The following is a 23579-nucleotide window of genomic DNA, read 5'->3' on the forward strand; positions in this document are numbered from 1 at the left end:
ATGGATCGTGTGGTGTGTCTGGGATGGAAGCTGGAGGCATGAAGGTAGGCGTAGCGGTCAGTGGGTTTACGGTACAGGGTGGTATTGATGTGGCCATCATCTATTAGCACCGTGGTGTCCAGGAAGTGGATCTCCTGTGTGGACTGTTCCAGGCTGAGGTTGATGTTGGGGTGAAAGTTGTTGAAGTCCCAGTGGAATTCCTCCAGAGTCTCCTTCCCATGGGTCCAGATGATGAAGATATCATCAATGTAGCATAAGTAGAGACGGGGTGTTAGTGGACGAGAGCTAAGGAAGCGCTGTTCCAGGTCAGCCATGAAAATACTGGCATATTGAGGGGCCATGCAGGTACCCATAGCTGTGCCGCTGATTTGAAGGTATATATCATCACCAAATCTGAAATAGTTGTGTGTGAGGATAAAGTTACAGAGCTCAGCCATCAGATTGTGCTGTAGCATCACCAGGGATACTGTTCCGGACAGCATTTATTCCATCTTTGTGTGGGATGTTGGTATAGAGAGCCTCTACATCCATGGTGGCTAGGATAGTGTTTTCTGGTTGGTCGTCAATGTAGTTTTGCAGTTTTGTTGCAGCTGTGTTGATACTTACATATGAAATAATGTCTTTTATTGGACCAACTTCTGTTGATGGAAGACACAGAGTTAAACTTTTGAGCTCCATAGAAGAATTCTGTGTAGCTCGAAAGCTTCTCTTTAATCATTGTCCTGGTCAGTAGATAGTAAGGTTTATAAACTAAAACCATGCTTTAGGAGTGCCCTTCCTTTTCCAGTGCTACAGTGATGCTAATTTGTCTTTCCATTTTACTTCCACTGAAAGAATTCTCTGCAACACATGGCAATTGGTGCTTTGTTTCCTGTTCCATCAGGAACAAGAGAAAGGAAAATCACTTTTAAACTACTTAAGGAAAAAAATTAGAACAAGATAAGGAAAAAATAAGGGGAAGTGAAAATAGTTGTAGAAAAATATTCATTGTCGTTTATAACAATTTAAAGGTTTCAGAGTTTACATTATAATTGTTTAATTTGTATGGTGCCTTCCCACCAGGGATTGCAGAAGTGCTAACCTAGAACTGGCCTGATTGGTATAAGATTTGCCAGCTCCGTTTTAGGTATTAAGAGGTTAGAAAATACTTTTTTGTAACTAGGCCTGATCATCCTCTGTTCATCATGGAAGATCTGCTAATCCAAGGACTACTTACACATGTGGGTTAGTGCTTCACAAGCAGTAACGACTTCAAGTGGTTAAGCGCTTGCCACAGTAATTTCTAAACTACTGTGGACCATTTGGAATCACTGAGCTGAAAGGTGCAATCCTACTGGAAACCTAACTCAGGCTAAATTTTGTGGACTTCAAGGAGTTGCAGAATTTGGGCCTGAGTCAGAATAATCGGAACTTGAATTGCAGGTGAAACTGCACATTTTCTATGTCTATATTAGAGCAATAGTCTGTAGAGGGTAGCTGTGAGCTCTTGAGCCATAAAGGATTCTGATGCCAGGTCACTAAATGTGGAACAAATCTCAAAATGTTTGTGGTATAATCTGACTCCTGAGACGTGACTCTTGGATCACACTTTGCCTATGTTGCAAACTTTATGGAGGAGTGTGACCATTGTATATGTGTATATTAGATTAATCTGTCATTTTTAGTACATGGGGATCCTGGGGTGTTCCAGGACCGTAGATCTAGAAGCTGTTTCCCGTAAAAGTTTTACAGTTAGAAGGCTATTAAAACTCCAAGAGAAGCCCATCCTATGTGCCTCCTACCACCATGTCAAAGAGCCCTTCAAAACATTCCGAACTGCTTTTTACAAAGTGGATAGAAGCGCTTGTTCAAACACTTGTAAAACTGTCTGCACAGTAATGAAAACTGATGTTGGAAAAGAAAAACAGCTTTTATGAGGTGTGTACAGTTCTCATAAAAGCAAAAACTATTTACAATGTTGTGGGAACAATAAACTTTTGTGCCAGAGTAACCTCAGGTTTCTACTGTAAACACTTTCACACATGCTTTTTTCGCTCACCAGAGCAGTCGCTCTGAGATGACACATGTATAAAGTTAAGTGTGCAAGTGAAGTTTTGGTGATCTGGAGCTAGTCGCTTCTTTCATCATCTGATCTGTTGAGCAGCTAAGGCAAAGCCCTATCTTCTCTTCATATGGAATGTGTAAGTGTCTTACTGTAAAGGTACTAGTGGAAGCTAACTGTTGCAAAAATTACATTATTTACTGTGTAACCGGTCAGTCCAGAAGGGGCCAGATTGGCAGCATAAACCTTTTGTAGTGGTTGCATGCAAGGTATGTATATATTGTGCTATTTCAACCACAATAAGCCAGAAACTTTGTAGTTTTCGAAAGTCATGTAAACAATTTTATCAAATCTTAAAAAATAACCCATTCTCAAGATCATGCGAAGTGAGCCTCTTCTTCCTTACAATGATTTCCATAAGATAGTTAAGCTGTTAACCATGTATCCTCAGGTACGTATTGCTGCTTTGAGTTACCCTCAGTTTGGCAGAGTTCAGGACCGTTGCTTTTGCATCTCGCAAGAAATGAAATATGCTCTTAGATGACTTTCCTATTACTAGGTGAAGTATCAATATTTCTGTGATCCTTTAAATTATGTAGACACTGGATGTGGCCCCAAAGTAAGGTTAAACTGAGTTTTCCACTCAATACTACATACTTCACCATTGTGTTGGTGCCTAAGTAAAAAAAAAAAAATTGCTTCATAGCTTGCAGGCAATCACATACTAAGTCAGTGAAACAGCTTCAAGAATGAAGGACCATAATTCTCCTAAAGAGGGAGTCGCTCACAAAACAGTCTTGAGGCTCAGCTCTTGTTTTATGCAGGCAGGCACCACTGAAGTCATTAGGACTTCATAGGTACTGTCCTTTTAGCTTGGCTTGCAGAACTGGCCTTAAAATGTACTTTTTTACACCCTGCAATGTTGGAGGGTACAATGCTTCCAAATAGTCATAGGTTTCCGCTTCTTGAAATTACTCCTCATCCAAGGTGGCCACATAGGTGCTAGAGATATGCATAATGTTTGAAAAAGGGGAATGGAACAGCTTTGGCTGTTGGCTGAACTGAACGTTGGCCTCATTAATGAGGAACAAAAGCAAAGGGTATTAGAATCTTCCAAACATCTTACTGGCCAGTGTTGTCTCATGAAATTGTATTTTTTAGATCACACTTGCCTTTGCTGCAGCGTAGTGCCACCTGAATTTCTTTTACACTCTCTTTTAACTGAATGACTAACAGGAAATTTTAAAAAGGGAAATAAGATTTTGCATTGACTGCAAATTCTCCTTGTCTGTTGTCACAGTCTTGTAGTGAATCCAAGGTTTACGGTACAGATTGTGTACATGTCTAACCTGCGCATTGTTGCACTACTCCACTTGTTCCCAGCTGTGACTTCTGGCCATGTGCCTTTTTTCTGCTCTCTGGACAGACATGTTTGTTAAGTACTGTGGGCACAGGCCATGATTCTCTTAGTTTTATTTATGACCTTTATTTCCTGTAGATGTGGGATATAAATGTGAAACAAATGAACAAAGCACCTTAAACTTCTACTTTATTGTTTACTTGTAATCACCTGGTTTAAGTAAAAAGTTGTTTTTTGACAGTGTCCAGATCCCCACAGATATTTAGGCACCAGCACCTAAGTATAATTGAGGAACTGGACCCAAGTGCCTTAAGACTAAACTCTGGAGTAACATATATACTCAGATTTTCATTAAAAGAAATCCCTGGACGCAGTGTGTCGTCTTTTTAATATCAGGTATAGTTTATGCATCTACACTATGAAATAAGGTTGAATTTATTAAAGTTAACTCTGTAACACTAGAGTTGATAAAGACAAAGTTGAGCATCCACACCTACTCAAAGTTGATTTAGTGCATCCTCACTAATTCGCCAAAGTTAGACTGTTGTAGCTGTGCATTGTGGGCACCTATCCCACAGTTCCTTCAGCCCTGTTACAGTCTAGGTTTTTTTGCCGACGTGTTATGGGGAAAAATGCCCCACAAGTGGTTGTGGGTGTATGATGTCATCTTCCCAGACTACATTGCCTTCATTTCCCCTGCTGTTGAAAACAAACAGCCATTTTTCATAAGTCTCTTTCCCCAATGAGACAAATTTTTTTGAGTCATCCGCATTATGGAAAAAGGCAGATTTTACAAAAGACTTTTTTCAAGAGACTTCAAATTGATATTAAGTACAAGTGGAGAGAGAGGCTGAAGGATCCAGGTTTGAACTAGGGGGAGAGAGACTGAAATTTGTGAGCCATCACCACACAGAAGTGAAGAATAGCCATTTTTCAGAAAATACAGCAAACAGGGGGGCTTCAGAAGCTGAAGCCCATGATACCGAAATGGAACAAAGTGGGTCTATGCAACCAGTCAAAGCCTTCATATTATTTTCAAGGAAAGGAGGAAAATTATGGAATCCCAGAGGGCAGCAATGTCTAATGGTACGTGGTACTCAAAAGAAGAAAAGGAAGGACAGAGGGCGTTGGTCTCTAGTGGTTAGCGTCTCTTCCCGGCTGAAAATACACCAGACATGATCACGTGACTATGGAAAGACTTCATGTGATTCTCAAGGAAAGAAGAAACAGTATGGAATCCCAGAGGGCATTGGTGGCTAGTTGTTAGCATTACTCAAAAGATGAAGGAAAGGGAAGACAGGAGGCATTGGTTTCTAGTTGTTAGCGTCTCTTCCAAAGTACACCAAACAGGATCCATGCAGCTAGGGAAAAACTGTGTATTATTCGCAAGGAAAGAAGATACAATGAAAACGTGGTAGTGTAGTGGTCGTGTATCTGGCTGAAGGAGCCAGGTCTGAAGGAGACAGAGAGAGGGAGAGAAATATGAAAACAGAAGTGAAGCATGCTCTAGGGAGGCCATTGCACTGCCATCTCCAACATGAGACCAGGCGACAGTTGGAAGTATTAGTTCCAGAATCGTTATGAATCCCCAAGACCAAATAGAAGAGAAGGAAGGAATCCCAGAGGTCATTGGTGTCTAGTGGATGCTGGAAAGAGCCATTACTGCAGAAGTAGAAGAGAAGGTAAAGTTAGAAGACAGAAAAGTTGAGGAAAGAATTAAGGGATTCCTTTGCCTTTTTTGGAAGGAAGCCCTAGCAACTGCTTGTGTGCGAGAGAGAAGGCGAGAGAGAGCCCACAAGCTCCACTCTGTCATAGGGAATCCTCCCTGATCCACACGCTTTGGGAAGGGAGAGTACTCCATATGTTCCCCCAGTCACATTCTGCATCCATTCCAATGAGGGTAAGTCCTCTCAAGTTGTGAAGTCCCATGCAGGACAGAACATGGTGCTGTCTGCAGGCATGGTTCACGCTGCCCAGCCACCACATGGTGTGGTGGCGGGGAGTGGGCTGACCCGCCAGGCATATGGTGCCTTGGCAGGGGGCAGCCCCCATGAAATTTGAAGCAAAGGAAATACGTTTCTCACAGGGAAGAAGCCTTCACCCAACTCGGGGCAGGACATGCTGCTGTTTACCGGCATGGTGTGCACTGCCCAGCCACTGTGTGGTGTGGTGGGGTGGGGGCTAGCCCGCCAGCAGCCTGGTGCCTGGAGGGGCTGCCCCGTGCAAACATGAAGTGCAGAAAACAAGTTGAGCAACCTGATGAAATGGTCCAGTCAGTTGGGTGATTCCAGAACTCACCAGGTAACAAGGTTATTGTTCTTTAAAAAGCAAGCTACATTCCGTCCTATAAAATCCTCCCCCCAGCCACACATACTCTGTATGTCCCCCCAGTCACATTCTGCTGCCGTCCCAACGATCCTTGAGCCAGGCTGTACGACAACAGTAGGGTGCTCCCAGAACTGGCCAAAGGAGGTGAAATACATTTGGTAACGAAGTTATTTTTAAAGTCACTATTCTTTACAAAGGGACAGAACGAAGCAGTCCCAGCAGTGACCACTTAAACATGTAACTACTGCATGGCAGCTTGGGTTGGGGGGGGGGGGGGCGTGTGAGGCAGCGCTGTAAAATGTAAAGCGGAGGAAATAAATTGAAGCACCTATTGAAATGGTTGAGTCAGGTGGGTCCTCTCAGAAATTAAAGAAGTTTCTTGTTCTCTCCTGCTACAGCCAGTGCAGGGAAGAAGACTTCACCCTGTGCAGGACAGGGCATGCCACGGTCTGCAGGCATGGTCCACATAGCCCAGCAGCCATGTGGCCAATTTGATTTTCACCCAGTCCTGCTAAGAGTCCCTAGTGTTTACTCAGCACAGATTTGTCCACCCACACAGAAATGACATCCTGGCTGTCCTGATGGCTCCATGATGGGGCTCCTTTGCAACCCTGAGAAGTCACGGCTAGATGTGATTGTCATGCTGCCCAGAAAGAAAATGAATTCAAATTGTCAGGCTTCCTGTTTCCTACTTCCTGTGCACCGGGAGAGCAGTGCAGGTGAAAGCAGCCGGAACAGACACATTTGGGGCATTGTGGGATATCTCTGGAAGCTGATACAATCACTTCACAGTAACGCAGTTTCCACACTAGCATTAATTTGACTTTGTAAATTTGAACTTGGCATTACACCGCATCAGAGGGGCAAGGTGAGAAAGTCAACCTTTGCACTCCTTGAAATTGACCTAATGGCATTTGCAATGAAGACAGTCACATTGTAAAATCAAGTTAAGTGCCTTAAAATGGACTTTATGTTCCAGTGTAGACAGCGCATACACCACCTATCCCTTAAAGGTTTTGAGGTATGGGTTTATTCAGCTCAAAAGACTAAACTGTGCCTTTAATTGTTATCTGTTTACACACGGTTTACTTTTCAAAAATCAAAGGCGTTTTCTAGATCAAGATGAGTTAAACCTCACCCTTTGATTGAAACAGAGTGCCAAAATTGTTCAGGTTTACTTCTTACTGGACAATAACCCACTAGGGAGCACTGCAATTCACAGTACAAAACAGAGCCGCAGAAGGTGGGGAGAGGGTGAGGAGTAATTCTGGCTTGCACTGTGTATTTCTTCCTAATAAAAAAACCAAACGGTTATTTTGATAGCAGCTCCTTGGGCAGATACAACACATCACAGAGAACAATCTAGTCTGAATCTTATTTCTGAAATAGTTTTTCCACTTTTCTCCTCAGTGAAATTTCTAGGCAGTTGTCTTTGTTAATTACTTTAGGCAGCTCACCCACACAGCTGAACCACTGGAAGCCTAGACGGCATCACAAGTGGGATGCACAAATAAAAAAGAAGAAAACAGACTCTTTGGAGAATGGGGGGGAATATTCAATCTCAAGAGAATTTGCATCTATCCAAAAGTCAGGCTTTAGCAAATGGAAGTGCAGTAGTATTTTGCCAGGTGCAACGTACTACTTGCAGATATCAAGAATACAGCATTGCACATCTCTGCAAAGGGCCTTGTTTGTCTCCAAAGGGCCAGTGAAGATTTTATTTAACCCTTAGGCTACTAGATGAATGACACCTCTTGGCTCATACAGAGGAGCATGAAACATGAGCATCTTTATTTCCTGCCCCCCCCTTCCCCCCAAAGTATGCAACTGCCCTCCCTGCAACCTAGCTACTCTGCAACCTTACTTGGACAAGTGTCCAACCACAGTCCCAGCTCATGAATGTTCCTGCATCTACTCTGACAAGCATCACCTGGAAAATGCAAGCTGCTCTCAAGAGTTAAAATGTATTTCCCCTCCACACTCTGTTTTGTGCTTTAGCTGACCCAGTCGTTCATTTCTGGGCACAACTTTTCAGCATAATGTACAAGTGATTGTCTTCAGCCCACACAACCCTCCTATTCTGGGATACTACAGTAGCAATTATGGCTGTAGCAGCAAGTTACATGCCTGGGTTCAACAACGTATTTCTGTTTTTAACTGTAGCCCTGAGAAGTAACTTAACTTTTCATATTTGAAAAATCAGTTATTTTTCCTGACAGTGAGAATGTTAGTCATGGTGCTGAGCACAACCCTGGTTCACCATGCAATTTAAACACACAGGGCAAAAGAAGCCTCAAAGCAGCCTGTAATCCCGTCCTACTTTTGAGAAGCACTAATCAAGGATATGTAATAGGTTGCTTTTGGACCTACTAATAAGTGATTTGTATTGATTAGTTTCCAAGTAACTACCACTCATGACACCAAGTTTACTCAGTTACCCTGCCAAGCTCTGCATGCCATTTGCATTCGCCTGAGCAAGCCCCTCCCCCCGACCACTGACAAAATTGTTCAGAAGCATGCTAATTCTTTTTCAGCACATGCTAAAACTCAGCTGTGGACCTTTCATCTCACCAGTGGTTGCTTTCCTATTGATCTAAATGTCCGTTAAACTTTGTTTTGCAATAGTTAACAATGCTTTGGGGTAACACCACTCTCCTTCATTCTATTTTTTATGGAAATTACAAAATTGTTCCTAACACTTTAGAAATCTTAAAACCTCTTGGACTGATTGAGAGCTTGTAGGGGAAGTGAGAAAGCTGAAAGCCAGAGGTAGGAAGCTAAGGATAAATTTACCCAGGCATTGAAGGTGTAATTGCTAGGTCAGGCAGATACACCTGCAATAGGGCTGACCAAGATAGTATACTAAAAATAGAAGTGTAGCTGCAGCAGCACAAGCAGTAGGCTGGGCTACCCACCCTGCTCAGATAGGAACACATTGGGGGCAGCGAGATCCTTATCACACCTACTCTGAATTTTAGTATGCTAGCTCAATCAGAGATAGCATTACTATGTGTGCCTCAGCTAGAAATCACACATCCAGATCCAAGACAGACTTAGCCCTATGGAAGGAAGATTGGAGAATGAAATACTGGGAATGCATACCCTTACTAGGAATATTTGCTAGCAAGCAGGAACTGTCATGTGGCAGGGGAGCAAAGGGTCTTTCCATTCTTAACCTTCTGGAGCTCAGTGTAAGAAAAGTGCATGAGGAAATCAACATGAGAAACAAGTGAGGATGAAATAAAGGCAGCTTGTCTGTGATGGGGTGAATTGAAGAACTCCTTTCAGGTTTGGTGCCTGGTGTGCTGATCATACCTTCCTGCTCTCTGGAGCTCCCCATCCTGACTTGTTGGGCCAGATCCTCTTGTCTCCTCCACCCACACCCCAGTGTTGGCATTACTGGCTTCAAGTGTCACCGCTCCACATCTCCCCTCTGAGCTGCACAGAAACAGCTCAGCTCCAGGAGGGTTAGGCACCCAAGAAGCCAACACCCAAATGGGACTAAAATCCCAAACAAATACATCTTACTTTGTGTAAAACTTTTACACAATGAAAGTTAATAAGACTAAGTCTGCCCTCGTTATCAATGAAAGAGATACATAGTGGTTGCTTCCCTTTCGCCTTCTCACCATTAACAATTATTTACCCCGGGTTTGGTATTAAAAGTGTTAAGTACAAAAGGTAGGATTTAAGTGGCTGCAAGTGAAAACAGATCAAAATAAGTTACTAAATTAAAATGAACAAAACACACTTAGCTTGTTCTAATTCACTAAGAAACTTGTTACATGCAAATTCTTACCCTAAACAGTTCTAAACATCTCTTTCACAAGCTAAGCAGATTCCTAGCTTAGGCCCAATCCTCCCCTCGTTCAATCTCAAATGTTTTCAGAAGGCATCTTAGGTAGTGAAAGAGTGATTTCCTCGCATCTGGTAATTCCCTATGCTTTGTTTTCCTCACTCTTATATGTCTTTTGCCCAAGGTGGGAAATCTTTGTGCTTAGTTAACACTTACCTTGAGTGGAAAACTACCAGATCCAAAATGGGTTTCAGCATCAGGTGGCCTGGCCAAATGTCTTTCTAAGACCAACCAAAATTTGGGATTACAGAACAAACAAGGGTATTTACAGATCCTTGACTTGGTCACTGAGCCTTCCAGGTTCTGATGCATCAGTAGTGCTGCTCATTAGCAACTTCAGAATTATAAATAGAGCCACACTTCATATTTCTAACTGCACATACAAGAATAATACATGCACAAAAATAGGGTATATACATTCAACAGACTGCAATATAAAAATGGAAGTACTTAATGTAAAACATCGTTTGAGTTATGCATGTTCACCTCCTTAAGCCAATTTTCATGAAGTCTGTGTGTGAGAGCTGTGCACTGTATATTGTGCAGCGATTGTTCCAAAGCTACTGTGTGCATTTGAAGCCTGGACAATATACAAGCGTCATTTCAAGGCACTTGAACAATATCATAAACACTGCCTCAGGAGAGCCCTAAGTATCTCTTGGGCAGGTAGGTGCACGAACACTAGCATCTGGGAAGAGTCCAGTGTGACCAACATTGAAGCCATTATCATTCATGAACAACTTCGTTGGACTGGTCATATGGTTCGGATGTCTGATCAGTGCCTCTCAAAATGGATTCTGTTTCTTGAGTTGGAGGAAGAACAGAGGAGTGTTGGGGACCAGTGGAAGCGATGTAAGGACATCCTGAAAACATGCATGAAAAAGTGCAGCATTAGTGCTGACACTTGGAAGAACCTTGCCCAAGAGTGCCCCGAGTGGAGAGCAGTATCGGAGGGGTGGCCGTGTTAGTCTGGATCTGTAACAGCAACGAAGGGTCCTGTGGCACCTTGCAGACTAACAGAAAAGTTTTGACGCTCATGCTCAAAACTTTTCTGTTAGTCTGTCAGGTGCCACAGGACCCTTCGTTGCTAGTGGAGAACAGTGATCTGTGAGAGCGTGTCGCAAGTTGAGAGGTCCCCCTGCAGTGCAGACGAGGAAAGGTCAAGGAGAAGGAAAGAATGCCCAGAACCGCCCCGGGTGCCTCGCACAGGTACTGACACCTGCCCCTTCTCTGATAAGATCTGTGGCTCCAGAATTGGGCCAATGAGCCCTCAACGGACTCAGAAATAGGGGGGTGAGACGAGCACATCCTACTTGCTACGGAGCGATGCCCAGAAGGAGCAGCACTGTCGGAGTAGCCCGGGGGACTCGTAGACGAGCGGGGGAGGACAGGGGAGGGAGTCCGCCTCACTGCTGCCGTGCACTGTGGACCATAATTGGCGCGCGTGCTCAGGCGGGTTTGCTCCGTGCGTTGTGCACGCGTGGGAAGGGAAAGGCCTCGCGATGCACAGCGGCGGGAACGCTGACGCGCGGTCCCTTTCCCCAGCAGCCCTTAGCCGCTCGCTCAGCCGCTCCCTACCGGCCCTGAGCGCCCGGGGCCGTGCGGGTCTCTCGAGCAGCGCCCCTGGCAGGGAAGTGCCGGGAGCCCCGCGCGGCCCCGCCCCCCAGCTCCCCGGCGGCGCGCACGGCAGGGCTGGGCAGTCCTCCCCCGCGCGCACGCTGCCCGGGAGCGCGCAGCACGGCGGCGTTTTCTCAGGGCGGGGCAGAGCCCGGGGGCGGCGGTGACGAGCGGCTGGACCCCGCCCCCCGGCCCGGCGCGTGACCGCTGTACCTCCCAGAGGGCGGGGCCAGCAGTGACGGAAGGGTGCCGGGCGGGGCGATGGGCGGGCCTCGGCGGCAGAGCTGCAAAGAGTCGTGCGTACTGTCAGCCGCGGCTATTGGCTAATTTCTGTGTACGTCATTCCCCCCTCCCCCGCGCTCGGCGGGTGCCTGAGGGGGCAGAGGGCGGGGCGGACTCGCGCACGACTCTGGGGGCGGGGCCGGGCCGGGCACGGGCGGGTGAGGGGCCGGGCAGCATGAATGAGGCGGAGGGGTTACGGCAGCGCCGCGCGCTCCGGCCGCAGGTCGTCACCGAGGAGAGTCCCGCGCAGGCGGCCAAGGATGGCAGGTGGGGCTCGGCCCCGCGTGGCGGGAGGGGCGCTCCGGGGTGCGGCCTGCGAGCCGCCAGGGGGCCCCGGCCGCGCGCGGGGGCAGCCCGCCTGCGGGGGGCAGCGCGGTAGGGGGCACGGCCTGGCTTTGCCCTCCCGGCGCCGACCCCGAGTGCGCCCAGCCCAGCGTCCTGCCTGCGGCCAGCGCCGAGTGCTCCGGGGGGGGCCGGTCACTCGTTTCCAGCGCGGGTGCGCGGGGCCGGTGCGGGACGGGGCTGGCCTGGAGTACGTCACATCGCTTGTTTCATCCCCAGAGCTCTGCTGGAGTCACCGCTCGCACCCTTGGGGGCCGCAGGCGGTGCTGGGCCAGAGAGCTCCAGGAGCCCAGCCGGGCAGGCAGCCAGCAGCCGGCCTGGCCGTGCTGCCAGGGTCTTGTCCGGGTCCGGCAGTGAAGGTGGGAGGGGAATCTGGTGGCATCCCCCACCCCCACCCCTCTGCCTCAGAAGCCTTGGAGAGTTATAGCACAGGGGTTGACATTGACCTCGCCCGGTCTGGCAAACTCCCTCCTTCAGGATCAGTCAGTTTCCAAGGCTACTACGCTAGAGAGGTCTGACCTGTAGTCCTGATGCTACAGCAGGGATTCCCAGCCTGTGGGTCGTGGTTACATTGTTTAAGGGTCACCAACAGCCCAGAGCTGCATTTGGCTCTTAACGGACCCACATGCAGCTCCTTAACACTGCCACGTCCAGCAGCTGTCTGTATCAACAGAGAAGCAATTATACAGACAGCTTCCCCCCCCTTTGAGATTTGTAGTCATCCCAGACAAGCCTCTTCATAGACTCTTGTAGGAACTAATTTCCACACACACACCCCCACTGTTCTGTGTAACTGATTTGTCAGTTTTCATGGTTTTTTTGTATCTACGCCATACTCCTGAGTTTATGTGGAGATCTACCAATCTCACAGAGCTGGAAGGGACCTTGAGAGGTCGTTGAGTCCAGTCCCCTGCGCTTAGAGCAGTGACCTATCATCATGACTGCCAGATTTTTTTTTACTCTATCTTCCCAGATCCTAAATGGCCCTCTCAAGGGCTGAGCTCACAACCCTGGGTTTAGAAGGCTAATGTTCAAACCATTGAGCTATCCCTCCCCTGCCTAGCCCTTGCGTGGGATTCCCTCTAGCCTCTGAGTGTGGCGTTTGAGCTGGGGGAGTGGTTTGGGGATGAGGGTCTTTCTCCTACCACAGCTCAGATCAACTATAATAATAAAATAATAAACTACAATAAACATAGTGTTATTATTTTATTATTACTTATGTATTTTCCCCTTTTCTATGAACTAACTAGTCTGAATCTGTAAATATGAGGGGGTGCAATTTTATATTCTTGCCTCAGATGCAAAATTAGCTAGTTATGGCACTGCTTTCCCTCACTTTTTGAATTGCTTTGGGTCCCCAGGTTTTCCTGAATTGTCAAAATGGGTCCCTCTCTGGGAAAGATTGGGAACTGCTGTGCAATAGCTATTTCACTCACCCTGTACTTTCTGGTTTCATGGGTACTACTATAAATGTAATGAATTTGTGCAACTTTCTGGTGTTTTTTATTGGTTAACATTGTACAGTAAACACTTGAGATACGTGCAGTCAAGTTGCGCATGTCTTGGGTTAATGTGACTGCCACCCCTGACAGGACTGGGAAAACTGCTCTTGTCAGGGGTAGCAGCCTGACTTTTGCTGTCCCTGACAGGAGTGGCTTCCTGCTCCTGTCAGGGGCTGCAGCTGCTCCTGTCAAGGGTGACAGCTACTAGTCAGGCTGCTGTCCCTGACTGGAGTGGTTTTCTGCTTATGTCAAGGATGGCAGCTTGACTCATGGCTGCTGCCCCTGACAGGAGTAGTTTCCCATTTCCCAGTGAGGTGGGGGACTGGGAAGTAGGTGGCTGCCTGGTTCCCGGCTCCCTTCCAGTTGCAGAGCTGGGAAACTGAGCAGGGCAGCAGCCCTGGTTAATTTCATGGCTTCAAGGAGCAGAGGGGAGTTGGGAGCTGGGCTGCCCATGGTTCCCAGCTCCCCTCTACTGGCTGGAGCCAGGGAACTAAACCAGGCTGCTGTGCTGCTCAGTTTCTCCTCTCTGCATTGGAGGGGAACCAGGAGCCAGGCTGCTGCCTGATTCGCAGCTCCCTGCCACTCGCGGGACCCGGGAAACTGACTGGGAAACCAGGCTGCCCCCTGGTTCCCAGCTGTCTGCAACTCTGGGAGTTTCCAGGCTCCTTCAAGCCCAGGGGAGCTGTGAACCAGGATGTCCCTTTGACTTGCACGAAAATCCAAGTTACGTGCGGGTTGCAGAAATGCAACTCCCCCATAACTCAAGGGTTTACTGTACAGTAGGGTTGCAACATTCACAAGTGTTGTTCAGAACCCTCGCAAATGTTGATTTTTTTTTTTTTTTTTTGCAAATATGGGGGGAAGGGGCTTGGAGCCCTGGGGAAGTAGCGATCACTGGCGCTCCCTTCTCTGGAGCCCCAGGGAAGCGGCAGCTCCTGGCGCTCCCCACCCCGGAGTTTGTGAAGCAGCTGCTCGTGAATAATTGAATTCATGTTTGTGAATGTGGGGACCTTACAGTACATGCTTTAGGAACCAAGGAACAGTAGATTTTACTCTGTATTTGGATCAGGTAATCAGAATATAGAACTGGTGGGTTTCCCCCCATGCTTTGTACATCTAACTTTTTTTTTTCTTTTTTAAAAGAGGAGTGCCGCTACTTTGTGCTTTTGAGACTTTTATGTCAAATCTACTGTTTAAAACAGCAAAAATACATTTTAACCAGGCCAGAGTTATTCATTGATTTCTGTGGGGCCATTTCTGGTTTTGGTTGTACTTGTGTTTTCATATATATTGCTTTGAGATTCCACAGATAGATTCAGTTCTTTGACTTTGTACTGGATACTGGTTTTGCAACATTGTAAATTTACAGTTCTTACTTTAGTTTAGGATATAAAATGCAATAGGTTTAAAATGTTTCAATATAGCTAGATCAAAGGATTCCATTTTAAATTATCTTCTTTTTTGTTCAATAAATTTAATAAATCTGCATAAGCATGGAGTAGATTGCACATTTCTAAAGGTAATAGTTATAATAGATTAAAGTGATTGTGGCTGTTTTTGTTTTCTAACTTTTTCAGTTGCTTTTTTGTCTTGGATTTGGCAGTTGGTGATTTACGTACCTTTGGATTATATTTGTTTTCTGTATGTTTTTTATCTTGATGTCTTTCAAACTGAATCATAGAATCATAGAACAATAGAGCTGGAAGAGACCTAAAAAAGCCATTGAGTCCAGCCTCCTGCTCTAAGGAGGACCAAACCCATCAGATTAGCCCTGCCAGGGCTTTTTCAAGGCAAGACTTAAACACCTTCAGGGATGGAGACTCCGCTACTTTCCTGGGTAGACCATTCCAACGCTTTACCACCCTCCTAGTGAAAAAGTTTTTGCTAATGTTCAACCTGGACCTTTCCAACCACAACTTGAGACCATTGTTCCGTTGTCTGCCATCCGTGACCACTGTGAACAGTCTCTCTCCAGCCTCCCTTCAGTAAGTTAAAGTATGTTATCAAGTCCCCCCTCAGTCTTCTCTTCTGCAGACTAAACAGTCCCAATTCCCTCAACCTTTCTTCATAGGTCATATGCTCCAGCCCCCTAATTATTTTGGTCGCCCTCCGCTGGACCCTCTCCAGTGTATCCACATCCTTCCTATAATTGGGGGCCCAGAACTGGACACAGTACTCCAGATGCAGCCTCACCAAAGCCGAATAAAGAGGAATAATCACTTCTCTGGATCTACTGGCAGCGCCCCTCTTGATGCAACCTAATATGCCATTAGCTTTCTTGGCTACAACGGCACACTGTTGACTCATGTCCAGCTTCTTGTCCACTACAACTCCCAGATCCTTTTCTACAAAACTACTACCGAGCCAGTCGGACCCCAGCCTGTAACGATGCTTGGGATTCTTCTGGCCCAAGTGCCGGACTCTGCACTTGTCCTTATTGAACCTCATCAGATTTCTTACAGCCCAGTCTTCCAATTTGTCTAAGTCAGTCTGGACCCTGTCCCTACCCTCCAGCATATCTACCTCTCCTCCTAGCTTAGTGTTTCCTCTTTCCTTTCTCATTCAGTCTCACATGAAGGACTGAGCTGCCATTTGTGGCTTGGTTTGTGCATTGCTCAGTAGCATATGTGGCCTCCATGTTCCTCTGCTTAGGAACTCTCATCCTTCTAACTGGGGGAGCACTCTTTGGGGTGCATATGGGGACATCTTCACTCCCTTGGCACATCTGCTGTCAGAGGGTCAGCAGGATTTGCTGCTTTAGCGCCTGCCTCTTACTGTTTCAACACTTTCTGGCCGAAGATGACATGGCAGTAAGCACTGGTGGTTTCACCAGTTTTTCCAGGTATCAGGAGATCTCTGCCAGGGTCAGTTACTTTGACAGTTTCATTTTCTTTCCTACTATCTTGACCTTGTTCTGAAACAGAAGAAGTATTTAATTTGGTAACATCTTTTGACTTGCCTAGATATTTCCTGTGCTGAGTTGATGAGCCTGCTTTAACAGCCTCCTCTTCCTGGCTTGGTGCAAAGGAGCCATCTGCCAGGGCTGTCCTTCCTTATTTTAAAAGGAAATTAATTGTTTTCAGTAATATGATAGGGTGCATTTGTAGAGCCTGTGGGCTTAAGTGATCTTAACATAAAACCAGGCACACACATATTTTTTGTTAAACCAACAGTGCCTGACAAAAAAAAGCACGTACAGAGAGCTGCATTTCTCTTCTGTCAGCTGAGTTGTTGATCTAGCTTGAATAGCTTGGGGATGTTTGTAGCTGTGTACCTGCCCACCAGTTACAAAGGAAGTGTGATGGTATGTTTTGTGTTTTTGCTGGTATCTAAGATAGCAAATGTAAATTAGTTCACCTGCCAAGACAAGCAGGATTTTCAAATTTGGGGGATAACTGAAAGTTTTGTTGGGGAAAAGGAGTGAAGCTGCATGGTTTCTCACAAAATCATTTCTAGTCCCATTTAGCACTTACCCAACTAGACTTGGAGGTCAGGGCACAGCAGAATGTTGCATGCATCAATTTGTCTGACCTTTTTTTCCTGCTTCTTGAAGTAGCTCTTTGCCTCATCAGACAGAATGGCACGTACTTTCCTGCTTGCTGGAGATCTTGTCTGTTCTTTAGGAATCTAGAACTGGGTTTCAGATATGTTGATTTCTTGATGTCTAGTGTTAAGCAAGATGTGACTCCTTAGTTATCAAAATTAGTAAATTTTAATTCTAGTCATTCATCTCATTATCCACTGGTTGAAATATAGAGTTGTCTGTGTTCTGCCTTTAAAAAAGAAGATTATCAGGTCATGAGTCATATTTCTTCAGCTATAGCAGCTGGATGAGCTGAAAAGGCTTTTGTGCAAGGCCTGCAGCTTGCTGGCTGGAATGTGAGGGTTCAAGCCCTGCTTCCCCCTCTCTTTGTTTGTTCATTGATTAGTAGGGGACAGAAATGTAACCTTTACCCTGGACAGTGAGATTTAGCTGACGTTTGAGGAAATATCTATCAGCAGCTGAGTTTGTGTTCTCTCTGTCACTCACTTGTGGCTTTTTAAAGCAATTTTCAGCTGTTATAAAGCGGTTTTGGTTGAAGCTCAGCTCAGAGTAATTTATGAGCTCTGAAGAAGCTTTATCTTTTGAGTCAGTATGTTATGCGAAATCTGAATAACTGATATAGAGTCGAGACTCACTTTAATCAGGACCCCTCCCTATTCTTTGCTCCCACCTGGTGCAGAGGCCAGGAGTGCTCTGGAAACTGTTGATGAAGCTTCTGAGGAGCAAGATCTAAACGTGATTATTGCAAGAACAGCAGACACATGGGGTATGTCTAGACTTACTGCAGGCTTGACATGCTGTGATTGATTTTGCCACATCTTCACTGATGTGGCAAAATCAATCTCTCTGGGCTCGGCCGTTGACCCTAGTACTCTATGCTGTCACATGGACTAAAGGACGTTGGCGTGAGCCCAGAGAACCCTGATCTTCACCACGGAGCAAAGTCAATCCGGATATGTCGATTCTAGCTATGCTAAAGGCCTTGGTTTGAATGAGGCAGGAGAGCTGGAGTAAGACAGCGCCTAGAGTGTTGATTGGGTATGGGGACTAACTGCTGTAATGGCAGCTAAGTAGTGGGGGGAAGGGCTGGTGTGGGAGATACTTCTGGATAACTCCTTGTAAAAGTAGGAGGGGCTATTTCAGGTGCATAGGAGGGAGGAGTGGAGCAATGGCTACAGGTAACAAGGAAGTTCAGGTGAGTGGTTATGAAATGCAAAGGATACCTGGGGGGGAGGGAACATCCATAGGGTGATCCTCATGGAATGTATCTTTAGCTGTGGAAGAGCACTAAAGGGCTTGTCTCCATGACAAGAACCAAAGCAGTGATAAGGGCACTTTTGGGCTGCCTTGGGGTAGCTTTGTGCCAAGCATCAGTCTGGCTCAGTGCTACCACAAGTAGTCTGCTGTCACTTTGGCCTCACCCGCAACTGTTTACAATCTGGGGACGATTTCTGCCTCCAAATCAGTGGCACTGTTATGGGCACCCTCATGGCCCCCCGGTATTCCAGCATTTTTATGGCCGACCTAGAACATTTCCTCAGCTCTTCCTGTTGCCCCTCCTTTACTTACACTACATTGGTGATGTCTTCATCATATTGATCCGGGGAGAAAGAGACCCATAAGGATTCCACAGGGATTTCAACTATTTGCATCCCATCATCAATCTCAGCCTTGGCCATCCCCCATGAGAGATCCATTTCCTGGGCACTACAGTACGAATCACTGATGGTCACATTAATACCACTTATCAGAGGGGTAGCCGTGTTAGTCTGGATCTGCAAAAGCAACGAGGGGTCCTGTGGCTCCCTATAGACTAACAGAAATGTAGGAGCATAAGCTTTCGTGGGCAAAGACCCACTTCGTCAGATGCAGGTCAGTACCACTATACCAATATTAATACCACTGTGTACTGGAAACCCACTGACCGCTACTCTTACCCACATGCCTCCAGCTTCCATCCAGGGTACACATCACACGACCCATCACTTATAGTCAAGACCTAACATACAACCATGTCTGCTCCAGTCCCACTGACAGATACAAAAAATTTCAACATCTCTACCAGGCATTTGTAAAACTTAATTACCCACTGGGAGAAATAAAAAAAACAGATTGACAGGGCCAGACCAATACCCAGAAGCCAGCTATTTCTAGATAAGCCCAAGAGGGTAAACAGCAGACCACTGTTTGTCATCACCTATAGCCCTCAACTTAAACCCCTTCAGTACATTACTGACAATCTGCAACCTATACTGGAACATGATCCCTCACTCTCCCGGGGCCTGGGTGACAGGCCCGTTCTTTCCTACAGACGGCCACCCAACCTCAGGAAAATTCTCACTGGCAACCACACACCATACCACAGAAGTACTAACCCTGGAACCTGTCCTTGCAACAAACCCCATTGCCAGCGCTGTCCACATATCTATACTAGAGATACCATCACTGGACCTAAGCACGTCAGTCACACCATCAAGGGCTCATATTCCTGCACTTCCACTTATGTGACACATGCCATCATAAACCAGCAGTGTCCTTTTGCAATATACATTGGACAAACTGGACAGTCCCTTTGTCAAAGGATGATTGGACGCGTATCAGGCATCAGGAATTTGAATAAACATAAATGGGTAAATGAGCGCTTTAACCTGGTGGGACACTGCGTAAATTACTTTAAGGTTTGTGTATTACTACAAAAAGATTTTAACACCAGATTACAAGGGCAGGCATCTGAATTGGAATTCATTTGCAAGTTTGATACCTGTCACTGGGGACTCAACAAGGATCTCAGTTATCTTATGTATTACAAGGACAATTTCCCCACCTTTGATATTCTCAGGAACAGCAGACATCCCGCTTAACTTAATTCACTCTTCCCAGAGGTTTCTCTCTCTCTCTCCCCTTGCTTCTTCTCCCCTGACTCCTTACTCTTTAATTTTTATATATAGCCGATTCCTCGGTTTTCCCTCAGGTCTGCTCAAGAATCCGAAGTGGGTCTTTCCCAGGAAAACTCATTACCTAATAAATAAAATTGCCAGTCTTTAAGGTGCTACAGGACTGCTTGCTTCATTTTACTTCAGTCAGCTCAGTCTGTGCAACACCCTCTGAAAAGGCCTGCTATGTGCTTGCCTATTCTGACTGAATAGCTACTGTGCAGTGGTCACCTGTTGTGGCCAGCGTCAACAGCAATAGCTACTGTTTGTTGGCAACCCAGTCATTGCAGCTGTCACGCCTCTGCAAAAGGGACATGACTAGCTACCTGGTTCAGTTTGTGGGTGCTTACATACAGATTGGAACAAATCCCATTCTACTTAGATTTTTTAGAAGGGGAAGATCACTAATAACCCTAAAGATTACTATTAGGTCTGGCATTAGCACCTTGTACACACGCTAACTGCCTACTTAGTCACAGTGATATCTGAACACAGGGCAACGACACATTTCTCCCTGTTTTTGACTGGCTTATCAAGGACAATACCTTGGAAGGCTTCCAAAAACTGATGCGTGCTATCACCAGGTGCTCCTGATGCTGGTTTAATTGACACTGCAAGGAGATCCGGCATATGCCAACAGCTGTTTTAGAGACTGGCTGAAAGTCTCAGTGGCTGCATTTCGTATTCAAGCCACAAGCACACCTAAAGTCAATGCATTTCTCTTCTCTGGTAGCTTAATCTAAGTCTCTTTGGGATTGCTCCATTCAAAACAATTTTATAAACAAACCAGGTCCAAGAGATGATCCTGTTTGCATTAAGGAAGGTTGTGTGGCCTGGTGTGTCTGCACTGAGAGGCAGGAACATAGCCCTCCCAGGTGGGCCATGTAAATGTTCAACATCCAACCGATTTTGAGGACTTGTCAGTGTCATATTAGAGAAATGGTACAATCTTGAATTTGCTCTGACACTTGGGAATAGCTCTTGGCTTTTACACCATTGAACTCCAAGGAAGAATTCTGGCCAGAGAACAATGGACTCTTGTGATCATTATCTTTTTCAAGAGTGAGGGATATGCTTTCCATGGCAAATGTGGGGAGCAAAGACTATTATCAATGGGTGGACTGCCTTAAAATAGCTACTGGTAGTCTTTGGTGCTCCCAGGATGAAATTCTGCAGTATGTTTTGGGAAGGCACTGTGTTGTTTTCTGGGCTACACGATCTGCTTGCTGTTTGTTCACACAGTGTCAGTTTTAGACTTACAACCTTAGGGTGCAATGTCTTGTTCCTGTTAAATGGATGTTTTGCTCTGCATGGATGAAGTGATGGTTTTATTCATATTCTGCCCATATTACGAGTTTCAAGCTAAGTCTCACTAAATTTAAGGAAGTGTTTCTTTAAAGTACTTCAGCATGTTTTGTTCCAGTTACCTGAGGTAACTTACTCCTGGTAGCAATATTAACTCCTAGAATAGGAATTTCTGGACTGGACTCAGTTAATTGAGAGCGTGGATGATAGCCTATATTTATTTTTATAATGTATCAGAGCTAGAGTGTCCATGCATTGTGTACATATAATAGTGTATTCAGATAGACAGATTTATGCTGGATTTATTGTTGATTTATGCTGACTGTCTGATTTAGGCAGATGGTTGAGTATGAAGTGAAATACGTGTGTAGTGGGGTGTGAAAGTGCGGGTTGTAACTCCCTTGTCTGGCACCCTTCGGACCTGAATGAGGGGATCTGATGGATGAGGCGGGTCAGGCCAGATGTCTGGGGGCACGGGGGGTACTCCTGCAGGGCTCCGCTACTGGGTTGCCAGGCGTCCTCTTTGTCAGGTGCTGCTGGTGGAGCTCAGTGCCCAGCTGGTTCCTTGCTGCAGGGCTCTGCCTACAGGTGGCTTCTTGCTGTGAGGTGACCAGGTTCCCCATGGCTGGAGGGCTGCCAGCTGGCTCACAGCAGTGGGACTCCAGGGGTTCCCTGCCCCAAGGCTACAGGGCTCATCCAGCCTAGCTTGGGTTGCCCCTATCTGCAGGGCTGGGTGCCAGAGCCCAGCTCCCTCCACCAGCCTCCACCAGCAGGACTGCAGGCAGGGATCCAGATGGGCTGGACTCTCCACAGTGAGGCTCCTGACCTTAGCTGGGCTCCTGGTAGTGCAGCTCTTTAGCCTAGCTCCCTGCCCTGTGGTTGTACCTGGGCTCCCCAGAGCAGGCTACCAGAGCTCTCTGGTGTAGGTGCCCTCTCCTCCAGCATCATCTGTTGTTTGCTGGACCATGGATGTTGCCTGAGGAGGGAGTTCCTCCTGCAGAAAGGAGCTGGCTTTTCAAACACAGTTGTGTAATGAGCTGTTGAAAATCGTGTGGTTGTGTGTAACATATTCTAACCTGTGTGTTTTGTGTGTGGCAGTACTTACAGCAGCAAGGTGTTCCGGGTGACCTTCTTGACTTTGGCAGTGTCCATAGTTATTCCCTTGCTTGGAGCAATAGTTCTCCTGGAATGTCCAATGGACCCTCAATCTCTCAGGTGAGCCAGTTTTGTTTTAACTGAATTTTATTGCAAGGTAACTTTAGTACTGATTCTATGTTGCTGGGTAAGATTTAATCAACTTTTATGACCTTCTTAAGGGCTTATGTACACTATAAAGTTAGGTAGATTAACTTAGGTTGACCTACAGCCACTATATTAATTCAGTCAGTTGTTGGTGCCCATGCATCTTTCGTCTGCCAATGGTGCCTGTCTTCTCCAGAAGTACCTGCAGTGGTGGAAGTGGAGTATTTTGGGGCTCTCAGCGGCAGTCCTCCCACCGCCCCAGAGTGACAGCACAAGCTGTAAACCTGGGGTGGGACTCAATTTCAAGAATTAATTTTTTTATTTTTATTGGTGAATGTCCAGCAGTAGTGTGCAGAATCAGGAGGGGGATCGCATTGTTCTAAGCACCATATAAATCCATACCAAAGACCATAGTCTCTGTCCCAAAGTGCTAAAGTCAAAGTCTGTGGTATGGCAATTGGCTCTGCTGCAGGAAACCCTTCAGCCTGGATAATGTTTCACTGAAGATAGTGAGGAACCATATTGAACATCGACCCCTGGCATCAGATTGGAGAATGTGTGTTTAAGGATATTTCTAATTTGTTCACTGAGTTTAAAAAAAAAATTGCCCTCAAAGCCCAGTTATCACTGTCTTACTAATGATGTTCTTGATGTATCTAGATTAACAGCAATAGGAATTCTCTACCTTCCCAGTTGTTACTAGGAATACCAATCAGGTATCTGTGCTCCCATCTTTCAAAGCTGACTCGTGAGTGAATATAACCCACTGGTCATTGTATTACATGGCCTTCTTTGTTTCCCATCCACAGAGGCTGAGAGTCGGTTATGGTCCCACTCGGAAAGCACAGCTCTTCTGCTCAGAGACTGTTAGCTGGGGAGATCCTGGTTAAAACCCTGGTGTGGGCCAGGATTGCAGCTTTTACATAACTCTGCATTCACATATAGTGCTGAAACATCAGGGTTGTAGTGTGGTGCTTGTTACAATTGTTAATGCTCTTTCAGAAGTACAGAATGTAATTATCTAGGATGAGTTGTCTACCCAGGCAGAAAACTTACAGTCAAGATCTGTGTGGGCTGAAGTGTCTATCCATATGGTTCCAGTGGAAGGATTAGGGCATAATAATGGGGACAGTAACCTATCAACTAGCTAAGTAACCGTATTGAACTGAATTTTATTTCAGCTATATGTAACTATTGAACCACACTTTTGAAGCCAACTTGTATTTA

At 46.0% G+C, this 23579-nt stretch overlaps 1 protein-coding gene across 4 annotated transcripts in view; it reads left to right on the forward strand.

Moving 5' to 3' along the window:
* The window catches only part of LOC142010780 (adipocyte plasma membrane-associated protein), a 122311-nt gene that overhangs the window by 74247 nt on the left and 24485 nt on the right, over positions 1–23579 (forward strand). For 3 of the 4 annotated variants that reach the window (XM_074989211.1, XM_074989209.1, XM_074989210.1), the window contains exon 15: positions 22209–22325. In XM_074989211.1, coding sequence (XP_074845312.1) covers positions 22209–22325 — 117 coding nt within the window. Of the gene's footprint in view, positions 1–11642; positions 11752–22208; positions 22326–23579 lie in introns of those variants that run through there. The other variant, XM_074989212.1, reaches the window with a different exon arrangement.

This window comes from Carettochelys insculpta, chromosome 3, assembly GCF_033958435.1.
Source record: "Carettochelys insculpta isolate YL-2023 chromosome 3, ASM3395843v1, whole genome shotgun sequence".
Lineage (NCBI taxonomy): Eukaryota > Metazoa > Chordata > Testudines > Carettochelyidae > Carettochelys > Carettochelys insculpta.